At 37.4% G+C, this 26,122-nt stretch overlaps 1 protein-coding gene across 1 annotated transcript; it reads left to right on the top strand.

Moving 5' to 3' along the window:
- Window positions 1-20,707: 20,707 nt before the first annotated feature.
- LOC149951553 (stearoyl-CoA desaturase 5-like) lies at window positions 20,708-24,892 on the top strand. Its single transcript, XM_090169584.1, has 4 exons — window positions 20,708-20,882; window positions 21,870-22,000; window positions 22,799-23,004; window positions 24,484-24,892. The coding sequence occupies exons 1-4, from the start codon at window positions 20,708-20,710 to the stop codon at window positions 24,890-24,892; spliced, it is 921 nt and encodes a 306-aa protein (XP_090025710.1).
- Window positions 24,893-26,122: the final 1,230 nt, after the last annotated feature.

A 26,122-nucleotide genomic window follows, 5' to 3' on the forward strand; every position in this document is an offset into this window, starting at 1 on the left:
GGTGGCATTTTTATACTGATACACGGATGTTGGTATTTTTCCAAGAGATAAAAATCCATGAATTTATAATCATGGGCGTGTCGATTAATAAACAATGAGTGTTTTAAGGAACTCAAGCTTAACACCAATTATTCAACTATTTACGGCAGCGACAACCTTGGTATAATGGCATTAATTACTTTATGACTTTAACTAGCTTTGCATAAAATTACCGGTTATTTTTTAAATATTGTACATAATACTTTCAGACAGGTTTGGATTTGTTTCGCTTATTTAAAATGAAAAAACTTCATAAACGTGTGCTTTGGGTTTATTAATAATAATTAATCATCTAAAAGGATACGATAATTTAGTTTCATTCGGCTGTTTTTATACTTAATTTACAAAATTTAATTGTTAATAAAATTTTGCAAGAAAACGATTAAATTCAATGACAATCCGATATAACTTAAATATAAAATTATATACTTTATGTATTCACGTAATTAATTTAATGAAATTAAAGAAATATTAAATTATCGATTTACCGTTGTTAATGTGCTTTTAATGTAGAAGAAACAAAGTTATAATTTTCAGGTGAAATTATTTAATATACTATATTAACCTGTAAATCAAGGTAAATTGTAATCACTCAGCTTAAAGGACTTTTTCTAATGAAAATATTAAAATAATTGTGAATTGTTAAATTATAGAATTTTTTTTAATGAAGCATAAATAAGTTTCAACTCATTCTTAATAAGAAAATGTTTAAATTCTTATTCCGCAAATTGTGGTAGTGCAGAGTTATTTTTCAAATTAAAATATTAATTGTGATTTACAGCGTTAATTGCATTTAGCGCCTTCGGGTTGAGTTGAATATAAATAACAGCGTAACTGAGTGACAGACCGAAGAAGGAAACGAGTAAATTTCGATTAATTATGAAGCTGTTTCCAATTTTTAGGCCACTTTTAGCGGATATTAGATTTATTTGTTGGTACAACAATGTCAAATCCGACGTTTTCCTTTCACGCAGAGCCATTTGGGTCAATCTTGAGAGGGACATTTGAAAAGCCTCTATTTTTTCGGAAACCTTTATGGCTATAATTATCAAAGGCAGTACCGCAGTCACGTCCTGAAAATAGCCGGGGATATTCCACAGTTTGAGTTTACGTTCGCCACTACTTACTTTTATAATGTAGGTAGAAATCCGTACGCAAGTGCTAATCAAAGCGCTAGTGTACCAGATCAAAGTAACTCCGCTAAATACTTGGTTAACGTTATCGACAAGAGTTATTATCTTTTCAAATTGTTCCTTAATTTCGAAAACATCGTCGAAACTAACATTTTCTAGGGATTTCAGAAGCACGTCGATGCTTTCCAATATTAGCAGGGCGAAGAAGGACAATATAACCGCGCAGACAACAATACGAAAGGACAGAAAGGTGGATAGGAAAACGAGAGTACTGATGTAAAATGTACCGTACACTATGGTTCGTCTAGTCCCCGTGCTGAGTCGGGTCATGTTTAAGAAAGATAGGTATTGTTCGCAGTAGTTCTCTATTTGGATACTGTCTTTTAGCGCCGTGGTCGTTATGAGAAAAACGCAACAGAAGAAGAACCCACCCCAAAAGGCCAACAGAAGCATCCAGCGTAATCGATTTCTAAGCAATCTCACTCGACGGTTGTCCCTGACCTCCAGGAAACGCATGAATTCGATTGACAGTTGGTTGATTCTTTTCCGACGATACCACAAAATGTAAAAGCTCAAGATCAATCCAAGTTTCGGCACTACGTTCGAAACCCTTTCAAGTTGGTTGTGCGTTTTCGCGTAAATCATTGAAGATAATCGCAGAATGACCTTGAGGTGGGCGACGACGAAAGCCAACGTGGCCCAGATCTTCATTAATACCAGATATATTTTGCTCAGTAGCGGCTCTTTACTGAAGGACATATCAGAGTGGATCGGTTTTCTGATATCGGTACGCAAAGATGGCTTAAAGAAATTCATAGTTATATGGCGTTTTATTAGATTGGTGTTGAAGTGACCTACATAAAAGATAAACTGTTGTTAGAATAAACCAAACATTAAATAACTCACGTGTGATGGAATTCGGCATACCCAAGGAACAATTATGGGACCCTAATTATTTATAATACAGGGTGTTTCAAAAGGTGATGCAAATATTTTAAGGAGTTGTAGGGGGTGAGTTGAGAAGTATGCCTGTTTTTTTCTCATTTTCCTACGATGAGTTAAAAGAGCGCCAGAGAGCTTCAAAGTGTGAACTACTACTAAATTATTATTATTATTATTTATATCCTTTGCAGACGATACTTAACTATTATTTGAGGGAAGGAGTTGGTCAGGGTTCTATTCAAAAACGCAAACAGCTTTAAATAAAGTTCAGGAAAACCTACTAATCCTGAACATAAAAAACTAAATATATTGGTTTTCTCTTAAGAGCGTTATTGTAGAAACTGCACTTTTAAATACCTAAAGTTAGAAAAAGTAGACCAAATGAAAGTAGTAAATTTGTTAACCACAAGATCTTGGACAAAAACATTTATGTAACTTTACTTGGGAGCTAAATGTTTTACGCATGACCTACAAAATTTTATAATTTCGAAATTTATGAACAATGTGAAATAACATGGCTCCTAAAAATTTAATAAATAAATCTTAATAAATTTTGACATTTTTAATTTGTAAATTCTAAAATTGTTTATATAATACAAACGAAGTTCTGATTGTTATTTGCTTTCCATTTAATATAATGATTAAATTCAGCAAAGATTTTAAGTAAGTCGCACCAATAACTTAATTAATAATAAGAAAAAGTTAAACCTTAAATAGATCTCTTAGCGACATGCGACTGCGATTCCAGATAGTAACGAAACTCTTCATTTTGTTTCGCGTGCAGGTGTAGTTGAAATATTTATAAAATGTATATTTTTAAAGGGTGTGCCTAATATTACCAAGTGTTCTGTGTTTCTTCAAGCAAATATTTATCCGAATTACAAAAGTGACCACGCCCTTTTACAGTTGGCTTTGACTTTCAATTTTAAGATTTTCACATTAAAACAGTTACGTTCTAATATACAGCGTCAACTTTACTTGGCACTAAAAAGAATTTAGGCACGAGCTTCGAAATGTTTTCGTGATGGAGATTATAATAAAAATGTTTTGTCGCTACACCATTACACCGATTGCATGTCAAGAAGCGCGTAAATATGTTCTACAAGTTGAATAAGACATAAGTATAATTTATGCTATGCGCTAATTCACTTTTTTACTCACAATCCCTAAGGGATTTGTATGTACTATTTTCACCTGGTACGTAGCCCTTCAACGCCGCCGTCGCTGCAGGCGTTGTTCGTAGCATAACTCTCGAACCGTTTGTAGTAAAATGGTAACTGACACATCAATCGACAGAAAATATCAAGCCATCGCTGCCATTATTAATAATTTTGGAATCGGAGCCCAAGAAGTGGGTCATTTGCCCATTTTAGTGATCTTTGGCCGATTTCGACTTAAAAATCTACAAACGTGTTTTTAAATTAAGACCGAATTGGTTAAAAATTATATTTTTAGTTAGTGCTGATCATTTCCAAACTTCGATTACGGTTGCATTAAGTAATTTTAATTTGAAGTGAGATTTCGGCCAATTAACGGGATCCCACAGCCCGCGTACGCACTAGTTAGATATTTGAATTTCGTACCAAATCAAGATTCAAAATACAAAGCGTTATGTATTTGTACCCCGCCGTTCCGGTTTAGCATTACGGCGGCCTACGAGACTAAACAGGCTGGGACAGAAAGTGCGCTTGCAAAACAACGTTCGGCCAGTGAGAGCCATCGCGATTGGCTCACATATAGCAAACAAACGCCCTCATCACGGCCCAACAAAAGGCGACATCGTGGGCTGCCCGAGACCCTCGCTCACCCATCTGAGGACTAGAGTGACTTATTCTTCCACTGCAATCTACCCTCCCCAGTAGGTTAAAGAATGCCGAGTATGGAACACCCCTGAGGTTCCAGTGACCCAGCGCTCCGATCATGGGACGCCCCAAGGACTCCAGTGACCCAGTAAACCGAGTGTGGATCGCCCTCAAGAGCCCAATGACCCAGAACGCCGGGTATGGGCCCCCATTCAACCACCAGATAGGGACAGTGGGAATTCAGAATACAAGGTTCATCTGTCTCCAAATATTGGATCGTCGACCTTGGAAACCCCTACGTCCATTGTCCTCTACTTGGATACTTTAGCCGTGCTATTTGGGAACCGCACGTTTGTACTACAGGGTGCTGGCTATGCTACGTTATGCCATCTTGACAATTGTTAGATAAAGTGTTTGCTATGCTATGTTATGATATTTTGGGTATTGCTATATTCGGTATTTTCGGAGTTTTTCTTAAATGGCAGCAATTTTCTTATACAGGGTGTTAGTTTTTATTTATACAGGGTGTTAGTTTTTATTTATACAGGGTGTTACGGATAAGAGTACCGAAACTTTTATAATGTGTTCTATGGGTCAATACGAGTTGAAAATGTCTTATGAACTATGGTCCTAAAATGTACCGTTTAGGAGATACAAGCTTTCGAAATAGGTGATTATGAAAAATATCGGTGGTCACGTGATTTGGTTAAGTACTACCAAGTTGAAAGTATCAAAATTGGCCCTTTTTGTAAATTCGTCTGGCTAGTTAAGCAAGGGTTAGCGAGATTTCTATTATTTCATTGTTCAATCGAAAGAATTTTTCGTTTTTCGTTTTGAGAGAATTTTGCAAAGTCCTTAAATTAAGGTAATTGATTTATTAAATGAAATATTTTTAAATTCTATCCAAATTGATTTTAATTCATTTTCAGGAATAATGGAAACATGTATGTAAATATAACCTTGTGTCTTCTATTAAAATTGGGCTTGTTTCTTTATCAATACTAAACGCGGACGACCGCGGGCCTCGGTAGGTGCAGACTAATTTAAGCAGCCGACGCTTTGTCAAAAAATAACCAACTCCCGTGAGCCTCTGCGCGCAATTCTTTTTCATAATCACCTATTTGACCTAAAAAACACCGAAATTCACGCAAATGTGAAATCCTTATTATGCCTTGATCACAATTGTTGTCTTAAAATGATCGGTTGTTTTTTAGAGATAAAGTGATAATAGGATCGCTGAATATCAAAAGATCATTACAATATCGTCCGGAAGTATGCACCTCCAGATTGTGAATTTACGAAGAAGCTTTAAAAACAAGACTTGTAATAATTTTCGACGTTTAACTGTAACCTAGTCGTGTTTGATAGTACAAAAACCAGCAGCACATAATTAATGGTATGTTTTTATTTATCAAAACAGAACAATTATTGACATTGTTACACGCACCGTTCACATTATTTACAAGAGTTGTTCGAAATGCCCACCTTGAACTCTAATGCACAAACGACAACGCCGTACAAATGATTGACGAACGTTTTCCCAGATGTCTGGTGTGTTTCGAATTGTCTCACATGCATCGATAATACGCTGGCGCAAGTCGTCGACATCTAAGACCTCTGTTTTATAAACTACGTCTTCCAGATGTCCCCAAAGATAGAAGTCACAAGCGTTCAAATCGGGAGATCGTGCTGGCCATGGAATAGTTCCTCCTCGTCCTATCCACCTTAAAGGAAATGTCGCATCGAAGTGGTCTCTCACAGCACGGCTGAAATGTGGTGGTGCCCCATCGTGCAAGAACCACATCCACTGTCTAGTCGCTAACGGAACATCTTCCAGAAGCTCTGGTAGGGCTCGTTGCAGAAATTCCAGGTACGACTCTCCATTCAATCTTGGCGGAAGGAAATAGGGTCCCACTAAGTTGTCTCCAACAATGCCACACCAGAAGTTTAGGCTGAATCTTTCTTGGTGAGGTGCGACCACAGTTCCATGAGGGTGGTTTTGGCTCCACTGATGGTATTGTGTAAGTTGAGAATACCATTTCGCGAGAAATTGGCCTCATCGCATGCTAAGATGACAATTGGGAACTGCGGATCTTCTTGCACTCTGTCCACAATCCACTGACAGAAGTTGCGGCGGTGTGGATAGTCGGCTTCGCTTAAGGTTTGAACTTTTTGTAAGTGGTAAGGGTGATAACGATGACCATGAAGAATTCTCCAGACCATCACGTGATTTACACCCAGCTGTCGTCCAGCTTGACGGGTACTTGTGCTGGGGTCATCATTGAAAATTGTCAGTACCTGAAACATTCCAGATGGTTTTTTCAATGAAAACACTGTTATAAACTACATCGCACAAACAGAGATTTCAAATAATAACCTGTTCTTCTACGTCGAGTGGAACGTCTCACACTCCTTCTCGAGGGGGTTGAAGTTGACCAGTTTCTCGTAAACGCCGGTTCACACTTTCGAAGGTTCGTCTATTCGGTAGTCTTCTGTTAGGGAAAGTTTCTTGGTACAATCGTCGGGCTTCATCTCCTCTTCCTTCGGCTCGTCCGTACATCAAGTGCATTTCGGCGTATTCCGCGTTGGTAAATCATTATCGAAAGTCCGGTGTCGAAGTAAGTACATTTCCAAATTAACACGTCGTTTTATACCGAAAATTGCAAAAACAAAAAATTCGCAGTACCTGAAGCCAGAAATCACTCGGAAGGGTTATCAGTGGGATGGAAGGGGCGGGGTGGAAAATTCGTACAGTCAAAGCTACGCCAAGAAAGAGGGTTTTGTGAATACATCTACAAATTATTTTTTAATCAACACGTTGAATCGTAATAGATGCTCTAGTGATGTTGCAATTTTCGGTATAAAACAATGTGTTAATTTGGAAATGTACTTACTTCGACACCGGACTAGACAGCGGATGTGGTGCTTGCACGATGGGGCGCCACCACATTTCAGCCGTGCCGTGAGGGACCACCTCGATGCGACATTTCCTTTAAGGTGGATAGGACGATTAGGAACTATTCCATGGCCAGCACGATCTCCCGATTTGAACGCTTGTGACTTCTATCTTTGCGGACATCTGACAGACGTAGTTTATAAAACAGAGGTCCGAGATGTCGACGACTTGCGCCAGCGTATTATCGATGCATGTGAGACAATTCGAAACACACCAGACATCTGGGAAAACGTTCGTCAATCATTTGTACGACGTTGTCGTTTGTGCATTAGAGTTCAAGGTGGGCATTTCGAACAACTCTTGTAAATAATGTGAACGGTGCGTGTAACAATGTCAATAATTGTTCTGTTTTGATAAATAAAAACATACCATTAATTATGTGCTGCTGGTTTTTGTACTATCAAACACGACTAGGTCTTGTTTTTAAAGCTTCTTCGTAAATTCACAATCTGGAGGTGCATACTTCCGGACGATATTGTAATGATCTATTGATATACGACGATCCTTTTATCACTTTATCTCTAATAAACAACCGATCATTTTAAGACAACAATTGTGATCAAGGCATAATAAGGATTTCACATTTGCGTGAATTTCGGTGTTTTTTAGGTCAAATTTTGAAAGCTTGTATCTCCTAAACGGTACATTTTAGGACAATGGTTCATAAGACATTTTCAACTCGTATTGACCCATAGAACACATTATAAAAGTTTCGGTACTCTTACCGTAACACCCTGTATAATGGATTTTTCACTGGATGAAAGACAAGGCGATTAGGATAGTTTTTAAAGTATTTGGTTGTTGAAAAATTGCTGCTTTTGGTAAAAATTAATTTTGGTTTGCTATAGTGTACATATCAAGTTAATGTACAGGGTGATTTAAATATTGTTCCTAATGAACAGGGTGGATATCAAGCGTTTTGAAACCCATGGGCGCGCTTGGTGCTTTTACGGCAGCGCCGTAGTGTCAAGAATTGGAAAGGTTTCTATCCAAATACTAAACGCGTGCTCAATATTAGCGGACGATGTTAGGCCTAGCGTTCTTAGCTCGTCACTGTCGTCAAAGCTTACACCATGGTCCATGCTTACACCTTTATTTCCGTTTTGACTAGGCACAGGTCCGGACTGGGACCTAAAACCGGCTCGGGCATTTTAGAAACGTCGGCCCCTACCTCCCGATCTGCCCTATGGCCAGTCCGGGCGGTCTAGGCATTTTTAAATTTAAAATCTATTTAAACCTTCACACAAACTATATATGCAAAAACATTAAAACGAACTTTCTATTTAAATTAATTAACTCATTACAATTTCATTTTTACTCCAATACAATTATTACTGAATAATCTAATTCCAAAAGCCTCACCTCTATAAAAACAAGTTGGCAAGCTAAAATATACCTCTCCTCCAAAGAGTTTTTAATTTTTAGTGAAGCGTAACTGTATCCGTGGTTCTGCGGTAGAACGCTCACCTCCCGTGCAGGAGGGCTCGGGTTCGAATCCCGGCCGATTAAAAAATTATACTACACCCAATGACAAAAAGAGAGCGCTTTTGGAAAAACCTTTTCCCTGACTCTAAGAAACTGCGAACGCGTTCGCAGGCCTGACAGACAGACCCACAGACAGACAGACAGACACGGTGGTTGTATAACCCCTCCTTAGGTACGAAGTCCCCTCGGAGAGGTAAAAACAGCAGAGCAGACGACGGAATGCAGGACATCTAACATTTTTACGTACGTGTTTTGTATTTGGATAGAAATATTTTGCGATTATCTCGGTAGGAGCGCTGATGGGCGATGCAAATTTAAGAACAGGGGCTTTTGCTTAAGTTTCGAGTCCAGTAATTATTCATCCAAGATTTTATATTACCATTCGCTTAAAGTAACAAATTATTACAAAAGCTTAAGTTGCGTATCATTTAAGGAAATAAATGACTGCTTAGACGGCAAATTGTAATTTCGACGTTATTTTCCATAACGAGGAAATAAACCCCTAATAGTTCTTATAAGAATGTTCAGTTATATGGATATGCTTAATAAAAATTTGCGAATAATGGTTGGCTAACCTTTTGAATTATTATTATTTATATTATTCAAAAATAAGGAAAGTTATAAAGCTGTAGCTAAGCGGAAGTGTTTTTGCAAACAAAACCAAAATGGACAAAAAGGTTTTACTTAATTCCTCATTGACCTTAATATACAAATAATAGCGTTAAATTTTAAATAAAATAACTTTGATATTTTTTTAAAATTTACATTAAATTTTGAAATTGAAACTGTCGTTCAATTTTTCCCATTTGAGGCTGATAAAAGCGTGAAATCTTGGGAAATGGTCAAGTAAAATAATTCAATACAGCAAGTGGTCACAGCCGGCTATAGCTACGTATTATCTTAAGCGAGAGCCCTGTGAATGGTTGATCATGTTTTCTGCCACCAGATGAGTAACGACTACCTAGGCTTCCCGCTTTATTGTTAGAATGACATTAAAATTACTAGAAGCAGTAAGAACCTGTTCACTTCGTAACATCGCCTTTTAATTAATACGCATCCCGGAGCCTGTAAAATATGGAAATTACAATTGTTACGTGTTTAGAAGTGTGGAAATTGTACTATATAATATACAAACGGAATCCGTAAGTTGCGAGAACGATAACCAAAGTGTGACTTAAAACGGTAATTTTAAATAATTTGTATGGAATATTTATGGTCTAAATCTGGGATGGCCAACACACAGCCCACCGAGTTTTAAATTGCGGCCCGCGATAATTAATTGTATTGCGGCCCACGAAAGTAATCAAGAATTAATTGTATTGCAGCCCGCGAAAGTAATCGATAATTAATTGTATTGCGGTCCGCGTTTAACATTTTGAATTTGGATTTTCAAATGTAGCGCGTATTTCGTTCTGATTCCCTTCAGAAACATTTTTCTTGCGTCGTCTGCTTCTCTGTATGCTACAATATTACATCCAGCCTCCAGGCTCAACGGTCAGGGCTGGACATAAGGATATTTTTTAGTAGTCAGCTTGACTAGTGAGCCTCCTTAATTTATTTTAATAGTCACTGACTAGTGGGGGTAAAAAGGGGGTGGTATAAACACCCGTCAGAATTCAAAAAGGAATTAATTACCACTTGAATTACATGACTTTGGCCGATCACAATATTTTTTAAATAAAAAGGGATTGATGAATGATGAATTTATGATACGCCATATTCATCATTATTTATGAATATTTAGGTAAATTTTCCACTAGTCAAATTTACTAGTGAGCCCCCAGATTTCGATTAATTTTAGTAGTTAGAACATTTATTTTAGTAGTCAAATTCCGTGACTAGGGCCTCACGTCCAACCCTGTCCACGGTATAGTACCTTATTGCGAAAGAATTATCGTTCGTTGAAGGAACGCGGGTTTTTCAGAAATGGCTTTTCTATCCCAAAAACGGATGATTAGACATGACAATCGTACTTTTCAGGAAAACAGTTTTATTTTAAACTTGCGGCTCGAAAAGTTTTTAGAATTTTCGAATTTGACCCTTGAACTGAAAAGATGTCCACACCCTGATCTAAATTAGTGTTATTCCTATTTTCTTAGAGCCGCGTTTTTCTGAAATGCGTGTGGAACATGGTGAAGCAGACGCTATTTTAACAGGGTTGTCATGCATTTTCCGTTCTAAATTATTTATTTAACATCGAAATTGTATGACAACCCTGTTAATAAGTCGCTGGAAAAACGGGTTGCCACACATTTATGATGTGATATAATTAATTTAAAACGAAAAATGCATGGCAGCCTTGTTAAAATAGCGTCTGTTTCTGAACACCGCCGTTGGGGGAAATAGGAATAACTCTCATTGTAAATGTGATTTGAACAGATTTGATATTATTACTTTTTAACAAAATAATATTAATACTCAGCTAAGCTAATACCCAATTATCGTATACGTCGATAATTTCTATCCAATTTTTGAACTGTACGATAATTTTACGGGCGTGCTATATAGTACGCGATATACGATAATTCAGGCTGCGCCTACAATTGTGCACAATTACCTTTTTAATTTGGTAGAAAACCGCTTAAAGCTGAGACTTTATAACATTAGATTTTTTTCCAATTAGGTCGAAATTCATTTAAGTGTTATTAAAAAATTTAATTTCCCAAGTTTGAAGTCAATATTCCCACAAAATTCAAATTTACCGCCAATAACTGGTTTTATAAAATTAAAAGTGGTCTTGTCCAATTTGTTAAAATGTTTCTCAAAAGTCACAAGACACAGCTTTATTAGTATATTCTACACACGAGCAATTGGCACGCGCGCTAGATAAACCTCTATTCCTCGCGACTGTAGAGCTCTCTTAGACTTGTAAAAGTAAGAGACTGTGATGAAGAGCCATATTCAAACAAGAAAGTCGCGTTACAAATAATAATTTAATTTTCAAGACCTAGTAACGCTGCTACACAATGCATATTTGCAAACGCGCCACATCACGACCAACTTTGACACTCGTACAATAGCGGCCAACCCATTCACCTAAATTCCATGAACAAGGATTTTCCCGCTATAAACTATCGGCGCTCAGCGCCACGCTCGTTTTTATATTGGCTTCAATGCAGAAACTATTCTAAAAATAATTTTCCGCTAGGGGCGTTCGACGCTGAGATATATTTTTGTTCGTAGGTTACTTCAACGAATGGGCTGGCCGCTATTGCGCGAGTTGGCCGTGGCTACATAATATTGTATATTATCTCTAGTGCGAAATCGGCAGAATGGTTATGCTGTCTTTTTTTCATTTATTAGGTCTTAGGATTTATTTTTTATTTATTTCAACGGATTCTTCGGTACAGAGTAGAAAACATGTGCGAGTACGTAAGTAATTGAGGTAGCAGTGCTTATTTGCAGTTGAATTTTCGTTCCTATAATTTGCCCGTTAGTTAGGCTTAGCTGAGTATCGTTGCTTGAAGGAGGAGCGGCCCACTATTGTGGGCTAAGAGGCGCCATCTGGCAACGGTATTGTATTAGAATTTGAAAAATAAGAACGATGGTGTTGTCTAAGGCAACTACCTTCTGGCAGATCTGCTCTGAGGAGGATAGTCCAAAGCTGCTTAGCTCCTCTAGTGTAAATCATTGGATACGTTGTACAAGTTGTCAGACATGGCAGCATGTGGAATGTGTAAATCTTACACCACCAGTTTCAGAGTCTCTTAAAAAGGTTTGGTACTGTCCAACGTTTAAGATGACTGAACCTGCAACACTATCGCAGAGTAGTTACGATTTAAGACGCAATATAACGAAAGATGTGAAGAAGGCCAGTAAAGGTGTGAAAAACCAGATCCTACTAAAGCTGTAACAGAGCTGGAGAGTAATAATAGTAAGGAAAACTCTTGTGTGAATAACTCCCAAGTCTCTCTGGCCTGTAACTATAAATAATTTGGCAATTTATGTGGTTTTCTAAGGAGGGGAGAGCTATATCTAGAACCCTAGCCACCGACTGAACAAATGACTGGGATCGAAAACTTTAGTAAATGCGTGCAACGTTATTGGTAAATTAAGACAAGGTTTTCTATACTAAAAAACTTAAACTTTATTCGGAGAATTTGCTCTTTTAAGGGTAGAGCCGGATTGGAACGAAACGGCGTTCGTTCCCTGAAATTCCTTGGTTGAATATGGCGAATATTTGGGAAGAAGCTACTTTGAATCAATAGCTTCTTTGGTACAATAGGGGGGTTTTTCTTAATGGTGTTTCTAAAAGCGCGCGAAAACTCTCAAAACCTCGTTTCAGTTGAACTGTAGAGCAGTTTTGAGCGGAGGAAACGAAACTTTCGCTTCTTTTGGGCACCATGTGTGATAGATACTGGGACCCTACTCTTCGCCCTCGGGCTACTTATATACCAAGAGGACAATTGACGAAGTATTTATGGTCCCAGAATTGGCGAGAGTTTCGTTGTATACACTTTTAAGGAGGCTTATATTTTACAACTTGGGTCTAAGGGTATCTGGTTTTCATTACAATTTATCTCATAAAACTATGTTAGTTGGGCAATTTGAATTTAAATTTAAGGGAAATATAGACAATTTTATACAATGTAAATGGATAATAAGTATTTTAAGAAATGATTAAGGATTGTAATATAAACAATGGTTACAACAAAAAATACAAAAATGGTAAACAAGATGTCGCTTAGTTCTTTCTATACAATATTCAACAGTAACAAGAGTTTAAATGGTGCGGTGTCTACTACTTCGGAGAAAAACCAATCTGTTCAGGTGGTTGATGTTTCTATTATGATGGAGAGTCTGGGAAATATGCTATCAGGGCTTCTAACAACTATGTTCCATACTCTGGTTGCAACAGCTATGAAACAAGTGGAAGACAATTTCACAAATCTTAGAGATGACTTTCTATCGCGGCTTTCTAATATGATATCCAGTCTGATCAACTAGTATTAAAAGCAAGTACAGATCAATGTTTCAAACGCCTTGATAATATTGATGGGGTAGTGGATGATCTGCAGCGACAGATCAAAGAACAGAAAGCTGATTATTTAAATATGCAAAATCAGGGTACAATGACCGTTAATCAAGAAATATTAGCCGTCACAATCAGTTAAAAGATCTTGAGAAGAAATTTGAGGATCAAAGTTTAGAACTACAAAATCTTAAAAATAGACCTCTCAATGCAGTACCTCGAGTTGCTGATGATGACTCTAAGCTCAATGTGATAGTGTTTGGAGCCACTACAGATATCTTTGGCTCGCAGAAAAGCTTGAAAGACTGGCCCAGGTGTAATCTCAATTTACCTTCTGATCTTGAAATAACTCGGGTGGAACGTTTTGGCAAAAGTCAAGTCCTTAAGGAACGTCCAATTAAGCTAACTTTCAACTCTGAGAAGAATCGTGATATTGTCTTGGAAGAGTCTTACCGATTGAAGTCCCAGTCTAGCGCAGAGATTTATGCTATGTCTTTTGTCCCAGATCGCCCACTGTTGCCACGTCTGAGCTACAAACTGCACCGCCGATCATTTAGAAGACAGGAAAATAAGGACACGCCCACTAGTCGTGTGACCTCTGATGAATTTAGTACTCAGGTTGAAAGTCATACTCATCCAAAGGTCACCTTTCCAAAAAACTAATGGGCGGACCAGATAAGCCTGGTTCTATACCAATCTTGTCTGTGAACCCTTACGAAAATGGTGGATCAAAACTTGAACCAAATTTCATCAAAAATTGGACAGATCAAACGGCGATCCAATTACAGACTTCTCCGGATTAAATTTAGGATCAAACTACTATCTATTTGGGATCCAAGGGTCTTGATCCAATGAGATTCGGATCCAGTCGGGATCCAATGACAATTGGATCCAGTTGGCATTCAAAGAGATTTGGATCCGGTCTGGATACAATTAGTTTTGGAACAGCTTTTAATCCAAAGATACTTCTATCCGGTCGGGATCCAATTGGATTTGGATCAGCACTTAATCCAATGAGAATTGGATCCAATCGGGATCCAAAGAGATTTGGATACTGACTGGGACCAGCATTAAAAGTACGGAATCTGAGCGGTAAACAATACTTTGAAAACAAGGTGATTTACGTGGCATGAAACATATTTATACTACATTAACAGCAGAAGTTTTCACTTAGCCGTGAGGGTAACTCTCGGATAAGCATAATTGACAATTAATTATAGCCAAAAGAAGAAGAACACCGCCGAACTTCGAGGAAATTTTATTTACATACATAACAAATCATGCCAAGAAACGATAAAGTACTATAATGGATAGCTAATTTTTAGGCCAAAAACCTAGAAAACCTACGATATCTGCCAAACGTCGTCTACTTTGTCCTAAAATAAAGAAACTGATCAAAAAACGGCACGTGCATCACGTGCTCCGAGTGCTCAAAACGTGGTAAACGATAATAATTGTGGTAAATATAACCAAAATTAACAAAAAACAATGAATTATATCCCCACCTAAATCCCTTGTTTTTACCCCTGGTTCCGCTTAGATGGTAGATTGAATAAAACAAACAAATGTAATTGGCCAGAGCCGAGTGACGTCACTGCAACTTTGAGAAGGCTAACTATTAGAGAACCGACTTGAGTGTAGATGGCAGGGAACAGACTTAAAATAAGACGACGCGTAAGCCCAAACCACCCAAACGAGGCTTCCTTTTATAGCATTTTTACTAACCTTGGGCGTTACTGACTAATCCGCCAGTTTCAAATCGGTGGGTGGTCCATTGCAAAAATCGTTCTAGTTACATTCTGATTTCTATGCTGTACAGTTTTATCAAAATGTTGCCAGTTCGATAAATTTAACCATTGAAATAAAAATATATTTACTGAGATCGATGTTGTTCGGGCGGTCTCGTCAGACATAAAAAGTAGTCATCTAATCTCCTATCGCCTTCCATAATTATGTTTAGACCATTGACTTAGGAATATATACTCTAGATTCTTGAACACTCAATTGATATCTGCTATGGTTTCTCGGTTGGGACCACTTTCTAGAAACACTTACGGCAGCTGTCATTTATCATTAAACGTTGCCGTCATCTATTTTAGAAATAATATATATTTAAGCCACCGGCTTAAGTAATTCTCAGTGTTTCTAACAGCTGGCGGTAGATGACGACACCGTACAAGATTCCATATACGATTCCAAGAAAGTGTCCCGACGAAATATCAATTGGTTCCAAATTTGGATCAAACTTGGATTCAATTCTTAGTTAAGATTTTTTTGGATCTAAAATTGATACAATTTTATGTGATAAAATTAATTTGGATCCAAATTTGGATCCAATGCTATTGGATCAAACCAATTTTGGTCAAACTTAGATCCAGTTCTTAGTTAAAAGATTTCTTTGGATCCAAATTTGATAAAGATTGTTGGATCAAGAAATAGTTGATCCTTAGTTGATATAGCTTGATACAAATTGGATCCAATGTCCAAAATTGGATCAAGTCATTTTCGTAAGGGCTACTTACAAGGAGACGACCCGAGGTGTAACGCACCGATTTGGTTCAAACTCGGGGGTTTTGTAGACCTTGGTGTTACTTGAAAAACCCTAAATGGAAATGTCTCCATAGGCAACCGTCTTGACATGGCAACCCAAAATGTTTTTGACAACACAAAATGGAAATTTCCCTATTGAAAATACCATGGGAATATTAAAAATTTTAAGGGTTACACCCTGTAAAAAATTTAAATTTTCTAAAATGCATAAAATAGAAAATATAAATAAAAAAATTATGAGAAAGTTCGAAATTGATTAAAATTTTTACAGGGGGTACCCTTAAAATTGGTCAGATTCCCATGCTATATTCAATGGGAAAACTTCCATTTTGTGATGTCAAAACATTTTTGGTTGCCATGGCCAAACGGTTGCTTATGGAGTCATTTCCCTGTAGTGTTTTTCAAGTTACATGAAGGTCTACCAAACCCTCGAGTTTGAACCAAATCGGTGCGTTATACCACGGGTCGTCTCCTTGTTAGTGAGGAACTTTCCCCCACAGTAATGAAGATATATATTGACGAGACTGGACCAAGAAGTCTGGGCAGTGATCATAACTTAATTTCGGTTGATTTCGCCCTATGCGCCAGTACCACAGCCAGATCTGAAATATCCTTACCTAATGGACCTAAGAATAAATTTTGGGACTTTGACGATCCAGATGGCTGAAAATGTATGGTGAAGAGATGGAAACCTGGGCCAGAAATCTACTCGACCCCCCCCCCCCATCCTACTCGGAATTTACTAGTGCCCTGAAAGCTGCAGCAGCTAAAACTCTCACTACGAAAATTATACAGCCAAAGCTAAAGAGAGGTATTACCCCCAAAAAATGGTGGGATTCAGAAGTAGATTCAGCAATTAAAGCGCGAAAAGTAGCTTGCAGGGTACATCGTGTAGTAGTACAGAATGGTCCCCCCCCCCCCCCCGATGTTATCCTTGAAGTGGAAAGACCATCGTAATAAAAAAAAGGATGGCTAAAGATATAATAGGAAAAAAAATCAAACAAGTTAATAAGAAGATTGAAAAAGAAATCCTGCAAGCGGGAAAAACACAGGGTCGTAAGTTCTGGAAGTATTTGGCCCGTCTACGGAAAACTGCACAATTTGATTCTCCGTGCACAAGGTTTCGCGGCTTTCACTCGAAGGCTGGCAAGTTATTAACTTCAAAATCAGCAATGTTAAAGAGACTTACTGAGTATATTCAAGACCTAGAGGAAGAATTGTTAGCGGCAGAGGCCTAACATAATGGTGGGCTCCTCAATGAACCAGCGAAGTCCCTCAATCACATTGCCCCCGAACAGCTGGATACACAGTTTGCCAAGTCTGAACTTGAATTGGTCCTAAAAAAACTCCAGAAAGGCAAGGCAGCGGGTACCGATGGCCTCTACTCAGACTTTTTAACAGCTCTAGGCCAATGTGCCAGGGATGTCCTCCTGTACATATTTAACGATGTCCAACTTAGCAGCAGTTTTCCCCCTGAGTGGGCAGAATCAAGGGTCTCTGTGAAAACTCACATTTCGAATTATTTTTTGAATATGTTATGTATAGAAAAAATGTAAAATAAAAATTGAGCATGTAAATTAAAACTAAACGTTAAAAATGTAAAATTAAAATACCATCACATGTAAAATTAAATATAAAATTTCAAAAATACATCAAACTTAACAGTGAACCATAAGTTTAAAAATAACATAGACTTTTGGTATTAAAAAACCGTTGTATTTCAAAATCTACTCTATTGTAAGGAGAAAACGCTGGCGACGGGCAGTCGGAGAAAAAGGATTATCTTTTCGGCCGGTTTTCAACCGTCCACATTCTTTTAACCTGACTCATATCCTCACCGGACTGTCCGTAGCTAGCGTTTCCTCTATAAACTTTGTAACTGTAAAATTTGGCTATCAGGGCAGTGATTGGTCGAACCCTTTCACTACCTTGCGAAATTTGTATTTTTGAAGAGAGGAAAGTTGGGGGTTCGCTGGTCAGTTGCTACTTGGGCTCCGCTAAGAAAGGACCCCAAGAAACTCTATAAAATAAAATAAGTGTTTCTTGAGCAAACAGTCTCATCTTTAAAATAAAATAAGTTAGCTACGACATTTTTCAGTCGGTGTGGTAGTAAAAAGAAATGTCAATCCCCAAGAGCGCGAACCTGAAAACTTAAAATTAAAAATCAAATAAATTAGGCGGGTTTCTTCAGTCTCCCTTATTCATAAAGGAAAAGGAAAAAAAAGAAGAGGATTTAAATTCATATAGACCAATTGCAGTTACTTCTATAGTATATAAGCTTTACGCTATGCTCTGGAAAGAGAGAGTAAGCGGCTACTTAGAATTGAATGGTCTACTCAGTGAGGCTCAATATGGCTTTAGGCAATGACGCAGAATAGCTGATAACATCTTTATCTTAACCAAACTAGCAGAGCTGTACAGGGCGAAAAGCGAAATACTATATACAACCTTTTTAAACCTTAAAAAAGCGTATGCCATGAAAAACTATGGCAAACTCTTCTGGGCTTTGGATTTAGTGCTAACACTGTTTCCCAGTTCAAGAAGCTATATCCAGACAGTTCGTATGTGTATACAGCCCAAGGGATTAAAACTGGCCCTATATCCAGCCGTATTGGCCTACGCCAGGGATGCCCGTTGCCACCAGTTTTCTTATATTATATTATATATTAACAGCTTAGCTAATGAGTTGTTCACCTCTGGGAAGGGAGCAGATGTACATGAGACTAGTCACAGAGTTGAAGAAATTATATATAACCCCTGTTTATTCTTTGCGGATGACATTCTGCTACTTGCTAAATCACCTTCTGACTAACAAAGTCTGCTTGACCAGTGTTCCAAGTTCTCCACAGACAGAGGCCCCCGGTTTAGTGGTGAGAAATCAAAAGTACTCCTCTTTGGTAGACAAGGTGAACCGCCCTGTATCTATTACCAGTTTGTACTGCAGGGGGCTGAAATTGAAATTGTGGATGAATATTCATACCTGGGAGTCCCTTCTGCAATAGGGAAAACTACTTGGAGGTTCATGTGAAAAAGCTAATGAACAAGATGAGTGTTTGCTGTGAGGAATATGGCTGGGAACTCCTTTAATCAGTTTCCCTAAGGGTCCGATTACGGCTTTGGATTCAGCCCAAAGAGAAGTTGAACGCGCTGCGCTCTCATCTGGGCCTTTTTCCGCCAATGCAGCCATCAAGGGAGAGATGGGTTGGAGCAGTATGGAAGACTTTTTTAGTACTTCCCCCATGTGTAAGCTTTGTGGCTCACCAATGAAAAACCTTGAACTTGTTTTGCTATACTGTCCAGCTCTTGAGGCTGATGAGGAAGTGTTTATGTGGAGAGTAAGCACCCCGAAAACAGATTTATGTGACATCCTGGGGTTCTCTGGAAACTATGATGACCTCTACATTGTTAAACACATCCTAGCTCTCTGGAAAATTAATACTGACAAGTGTCGTCGACAAGCTCGTGTCACTTAATATTCAGGATGTTGCTGATTTCCCTGCGTTAGTTTTGGATCACATTTTACCAAAGATACTGTATGTATAAAAATGTTCCATGTTTATGATGACACTTATTATTTTCATTATATTTATTATTATTTTATTATATAAGTATTTTTAACTCTGTAAAGTTAAGAATTGTTCTGTGTGTTTTTGTTTGTTTTTTTCTTTGACTGTGCTCCCATTTTGGTGATGCCGCCCCGTTTTAAAGGGGTGTACTTTTGTACAAGTCAAAAATAAAACCTTGAACCTTTAACCTTGAAACTGAGAATTGGGCCCGAGTAAACCGCTCTAAAACGGAAATGACACATTACTGACTTGAGTGTTATTTGATAATTTTTGAGGGTTTAGTTTTCGACAGTCGACTCTTCGTGTTTATGCTTTAGAACTTCAAGACGCAGTCAAATTTCTGTCGAGTTGAATCGTAACTTTTTAAATACTATTTTAGTTAATATCACCGTTTTCAAAAGGAACAAATCGAGATGTTTAATATGTTATGTTGTTATTTTTTAATGCCATGCATCTTTAAAACAAAAAGCGTAAAAAGTACCCGAAATTGTTTTGTGCCTTACAACTAAGGCGATATCAACATCAATTTGAAATGAGAGGAATTGTCGCTAAAGACGGGTACTCGAAGATAAAATGCGCGTTTAAACAAAGCTCAGACCAAATCAAATGGCTATTTTAATTATTGTCTATGGTCCAGTATGACTGAAGAAATAATTATTTATGGAAATCTAGAAATCCACAAGATGGAAGATATGAGAAATTAAACGACGATATATGGAAATCCACCAGAAATTTATGAAATATATTGGAAATATTAGAAATCTCGGAAAATACGAAGATATATCGAAAATCTCGAGAAATGATAATACATATTTGGAAATTTGGCGTAAATTACTTCCAAGTGACTATTGTCTTAACTCTTATTTTGCGTGTAGCTATTAAGACAGTGCTATTGTTGTCGAACTGAAGGCCCACTCCACCAATTTTAAAGAAACTAATTTGGAGAACGTCTAGCTTGCTTAATCTCTCTAAATTCAGTGATAGACCGTGGTATAAACTGACGCGTTAAAAATTTTCCTTAACCACTTAAATAGTAAATACATTATATTTTTTTATACCCTTTACTGTACAATGTTAAATAATAAATTCCCCCCCTTATCACGAACCAGGTAAAAATTCTTTAAATATATCTCTTATTTTACATAATTTTTAAATTGCTCGAAAACGGATAGCTACGTTGGAAAAAACCTAATGGTTTATCTATAGAAAGTCAAATCAGTAAAGGTATTAACCACTCGCGCTCAAACCTGGAAAGCTCCATGATGTCCGAAAAAAGGGGATATCTATTTTGGAAGCGCAAACTTTTAGGCGTTTCCAGCAAAACTAAATACGGTGATGTTCTTTGGGCTAATAGCATCGTAGCAATATTTGTACATTCGGTAGCTATAGCCACGGTGTATTGCTTACCGTATGCAAAATGGCAATCTGTACTTATGGGTAAGTCGTCATGTTTTGGAATAAAATATATTTGCAAATTGTTATGGTAAGATAATCTTTAATTATGTACTCTGGTTTAAAGTTTTAATGAAGCATTTTCGAACTCTAAGGCAACCTAATCGTATATTACGCAGGCCCGAAGCCAGAAAAATTTCGTTAAGGGGGCACATTTTTTTCGTTAACTAATTTCGAAATGTTTTTGGTGTTCAACAAAGAAAAACCTTGCTTTCTGAAACAGACCATTCTACAAGTTGTATTTTGTTAAGAAATAGTTACCTATAAATATCGATCTAAACCTTAGACCAAGACAAGTGGTCCAAAAGGAAAATTTCAACGAATAGAAGTTTAAAAAACTAATAAAGATGAAGGGGCAGATAATATTCTTTGAGGGGGAATGGATTAAGTTGAGGGGACAGGTGGGGGCAAATAAAAATTTCATTTGAGGGGCAACATTTTTTTAAGGGGGGCATTGTCCCCGAATGCCCCCCCTGGTGTCTACGGGCCTGATATTACGTATTATGTGTTAATTAGAAAATTAATGAAATTTTGTTAGTCTGATACTTTAACAATTCCCTTTAAAGACAAAATATTGTCAAGCGCGCCTTTTGATTTTCAGCAAAAAGAATTTTGATGCAATTTATTTCGAAAAATGAAAACTGCAGAGTAATACTCAACGTGGTGCATTGGGCTTTATTTATGGAGAATGCAAGCGCATTAAGAACACGAAATAACACATTCTCAGAAGCAGCAATTAGCAATATAAGCATTTTTCAAGATATGTTTGATATGGTAAAGTATGTGTTGCTGAGCACTTGTTCAAGAATACATTTATTTAATCATTACTCAAAAAGAGGACTGAATCATATTTAAGTTGCCTAAAAGTATACCCGATTTATGCAGCCTTGATGTCCGGATTCTGAGGAACAGTAAATCCTTAGAAAGAATCTTTGTACGAAAATAATATAATTACACTGTTTTTTTCAACAGCGATTGTTATATACTACCTGGCTGGACTCGGAATTACGGCAGGAGCGCACCGACTTTGGTCACACCGTTCTTACAAGGCTCGATTACCGTTACGCATTCTATTGGCGACCTTTAACACATTGGCTATGCAGGTAATTATAAATTGAACTAGTATAAACAAAAGTTACTGAGGTAACGTACACCCAGTGCCCAACAACTGGGATCGAACCGGGCTCTTCTAACCGCTAGATGAAAGTGCTAACCACTCCGCCACAAAATTATGTTCCATTAGTGCCGTATTAACTCATGGTAGGCCCCCCTAAGCTTCGAGTTTCTTTGGACCACTGAACAATCCCCTTTCCACTTCACGCTCTCCTTTTGAACCATTTTGTGGGTAATGCTCTTGGTGTCCCCTAGATTTCTACGTAGTCAGAATGTATAGGGTTTGAGAAAAGAGCTTAGGTAGAAGATCTTCCTACTAAGGGTTCGGTAGTTTGAATTGTGGTCAAAGGAACAAATGACTAAAATGATGGCAGTCCGTTCGCAAGTTCTCAAATAAAACAGAATACGTTCAAGTTATTCAATTATACGGCTTGATGTACCAACGAACTATTAAAGCGAAAATGCTTTTATCAGAGCAGTATAAGGGTAAAATTAAGCGGGGTATGACACTGTCAATGTTTTATATATATTTTTAAATAAGTTTTTAAAATAACAGATACTTTATTCTATTTCATAATCGTTCTAAAATCCTTGCCTCATATTTTCTTCGTCTTTTCACAAATTGAAACTTTAACGGTAGACTCCATAACACCCCAAAGGTCGATGGCATGACTGATAATGAACTCATTCTTACTAACAGCTTCATTCTACATTAATATCCTAGTGGAAGTTTTTCCGTGTATTTTCAAAATTCGCCGATTCATCATTATAATCTTGAATATTTGTAGAGGGATCTACGCTGGTGGTGCCGAGATCATCGAACTCATCACAAATTCGTCGACACAAATGCGGATCCTTACTCGGCAACCAGAGGATTCTTCTTTTCACACATTGGATGGTTCATGATGAAAAAACATCCGGATGTCATCACTCAAGGAAGTAAAGTTGACATCAGAGATCTTGAAGCGGATCCCGTTATTATATTTCAGAAAAGGTAAAATGAGGCTAGTCTATTCATTTGGTTTTTCCACGGAAATTACTTGTTTGGTACTACTCGACTTTCTATGGCCTCTTTAGAATTAGTCTATACTCTTAATTTCTGTCATCACAGTAAAAATCATCTTTTCTACACTACCCTCAAATGATAAATTCCCTGAATCATCTTTTGACATTACCACCAACTTGCGCTTGCGCTACCTTCGTTACTCTAAACCATAATTCCGGCATTAACCTATATTTTTCTTCGGGTGTTAGCTGTAAATCACATTTTTCGTATAATACCCCCAAAACGTCCTTTGAGCATGACCAGGGACTAATGCGAAAAACAACTAATTATTGCGCACTAGAACTAAAAGGTAAAGGTACATTACATTTAAATATTGCCAGCGTACGGCCATTTGTAATTTGCATATTCCTCAAATCTCCCACAAAGCGTCTCAATGAGTTCCTAATATGAACATGAGACCAGGAACTTTAATTCTTGAGCCTTTGTGGCTACCTAAAGACCATAGCTCTTTTACATACTATATCGGTCGCCATTACCGTGATTTGTGCAAAACGCCGTCCATTGTCACCCACACGTGGCCCAGGGAATTCTGTGGAAAATGTTGATGCACCTAATATGGAAATTAGAACTAGTAACCGGCCCTTCGAAAATATTTGGTCCAGGGCTTCCCACATGAAGAGGTTGCGATTTGTGATTGACTTGTGGTTTTCGACTGTCGCCGAATTCTAAATGTTTCGTTGTAGATTCAATTTGTGTTCTTTTTTAGTCGTGTAAAATTTGATCAAATCGAGACACATCCAGTTTAGATCCAATATCTTTGATCAAATCAGAATTCAGTTGAATTTCGTACATTGTAATTGTATCAAAATAAACACATTTTGGAATTTTCATCAGCTTCAACCGTCGGTTTGGAGTTAAGGATGGGTTCATGGGCGGAGGATAAGGATAAAGACACGCTGGATGTATATTAATAAGGATATAATATTATTATTGTGTTGTCAGAACAAAATCATTTGGACCTAAAATTAAATTTATCCTCAAATATTATGCACATTTATTTTTCATGGTGACATGAATGTCTGATTTATGGACCTTTCAGTTGAATGAAACATACTATCGAAAGCAATTATTTAAAAAAAATATTTGATCTGCTTTTGGACAATTTCATCATCCGGCCAAGGAAGAAACTTATTTAATAATTTATTAATAATAATTATCAGCTAGATTAATACCCAATGCAAAACCTTAGGCCCAAGTCATCTAGCGACTTTTAATGCCTTAAACCGGTGGCTGGCTCACAATGTGTAGGAGGGTGGTGGCATTACAAAACGACTCAATTTGAAGGTTTTAAACCCTCGAATCTACAAAAAAATGAAAAAATTAAATGTGAACGCGACAAACAGTTTTAGCACAAAACGTACAACGTCTACTCGTTCTAATAATAACGTTTTTCTTTTAAAAAAACAGATACTACGATCGCTTAGTAATTTGGTTTTCCTTGATTCTTCCAACACTGGTGCCCGTCTATCTGTGGAATGAAAACATCTTTCTAGCTTTTGGATTTGTGATTTTTCGATACTTGTTCGCATTGCACTGCACCTTTTCCGTCAACAGTTTCGCGCACTTGTATGGGTCCCAGCCCTACGACAAATCTTTCACGCCGAAGGAGAACCCGATCGTGTCGTTGTTCGCCTGGGGAGAAGGGTTCCACAATTTCCACCACGCTTTCCCGTCTGACTACGCCACCAGCGAGTTGGGATTTAAATTCAATTTGTCTTCTTATTTTATTGTATTTATGGCTTTTTTAGGTCAAGCGTATGACCTTAAAACAGTTAGCCCTGAAATTGTGAAAAAAAGAGCTTTAAGAACTGGGTAATATGTTGTGAAATGTTATCAGAAACTTCTACTTCTATTTTCATAACTGTACGTTAATGATATTGACCGATCTTCGTATTAAATTTAAATGTCTTTAAATATAATTTTTCGACTACAAGCCTTCCGCGTTAAATATCGTTAGAGAATATTGTCTGCAATGAACGAAAAATGTCCAGGCTAAAATAGGGTTTAGAAAACCGTTAAAATAAACGGTTAGCTATGACTAACCACAAAAAACAGTTCATTTCCATTGTTTATTTATTCTATAGACATAGAAAAGATAATTTTTTGAGAGATAACTCTTTGAAATATATATATATATATATATATATATATAACCAATTCCTATAAGCCGTACAGCACCGAATGTCCAACTTTATTAATAAGTAACATTTATTAAGAGGAAAGTTTTTATCAATTTATGCCAACAAAATTTCGAATTAAATTTCAGAAAATTAATCTTTAGATTTTATCATTAAATTGCACTGTCGTTAGAGGCTTCCGTTGATCAATTATTTTGTATCAACTAATTTCATTTACTGTGTGAGTAGTTAGCTAAGAAATTGTCTTAATATTTGGGTTTACTAAACAAAATCATTAATTTTTAAAGCTGACTAGGTAAGAAATTTAAATTGCATGTTAGAAAACCTTGTGTAATAAACGCCGAATAGTGAGGTGGGAGAGCCTATATTAGACTGAAAGAACAGCTTTAGTCGGACTGAAACAACTAACGGGCAAAAGTTCTATACAAATAGTTAAAAAGGATTACAATTACACGCGACTGTACAAGAGGTAAGTACCGCGAAACAAAATCCGTTCAATAAAGGGTCCGTGAAATTTAAGGGGTACAGGCTTTATCCAGGTTCTGAAGGGCCTGGGGAAAAGGCACCAAACCCGGCCTTAAGTAGCTCTGGAGCGTAATAGGAGAACATTCTTAAGACCAATATCCAGTCGGGGCCATCGCCAAACCCCCGTGACTAATCAGATTTTGACCGTCGCTGGAAATCGAAGGTTCACGAAGGTAACCAGCAGGAAATGGGACTACCTACGTCATGGAGAAACCGGCACTCTGACCAGCAGAAAATTTTACAGATCCTAATTAAAGAAATAATACGAATATTATTCTACATGCTCCCCCGTGTTGAACGGAGTTCAAAGCATTTAGTCATCAGTGTCTGAAAGTTCTACGTTTTGCAACAAATTAACTGATCTCTTCATTTTAGTTCCATTA

This window comes from Leiobunum rupestre, chromosome 3 (assembly GCF_980474605.1).
Source record: "Leiobunum rupestre chromosome 3, qqLeiRupe1.1.hap1, whole genome shotgun sequence".
Lineage (NCBI taxonomy): Eukaryota > Metazoa > Arthropoda > Arachnida > Opiliones > Sclerosomatidae > Leiobunum > Leiobunum rupestre.

What these genes read in the sequence shown, in the direction of transcription:
- LOC149951553 (XM_090169584.1), top strand. Translation starts at nt 20,708, where the DNA reads ATGTCCGAAAAAAGGGGATATCTATTTTGGAAGCGCAAACTTTTAGGC. An exon ending in ATGGCAATCTGTACTTATGG is followed by an intron (nt 20,883 to 21,869) that starts GTAAGTCGTCAT and finishes TTTTTTCAACAG; the next exon opens with CGATTGTTATATACTACCTG. An exon ending in GTTATTATATTTCAGAAAAG is followed by an intron (nt 23,005 to 24,483) that starts GTAAAATGAGGC and finishes TTAAAAAAACAG; the next exon opens with ATACTACGATCGCTTAGTAA.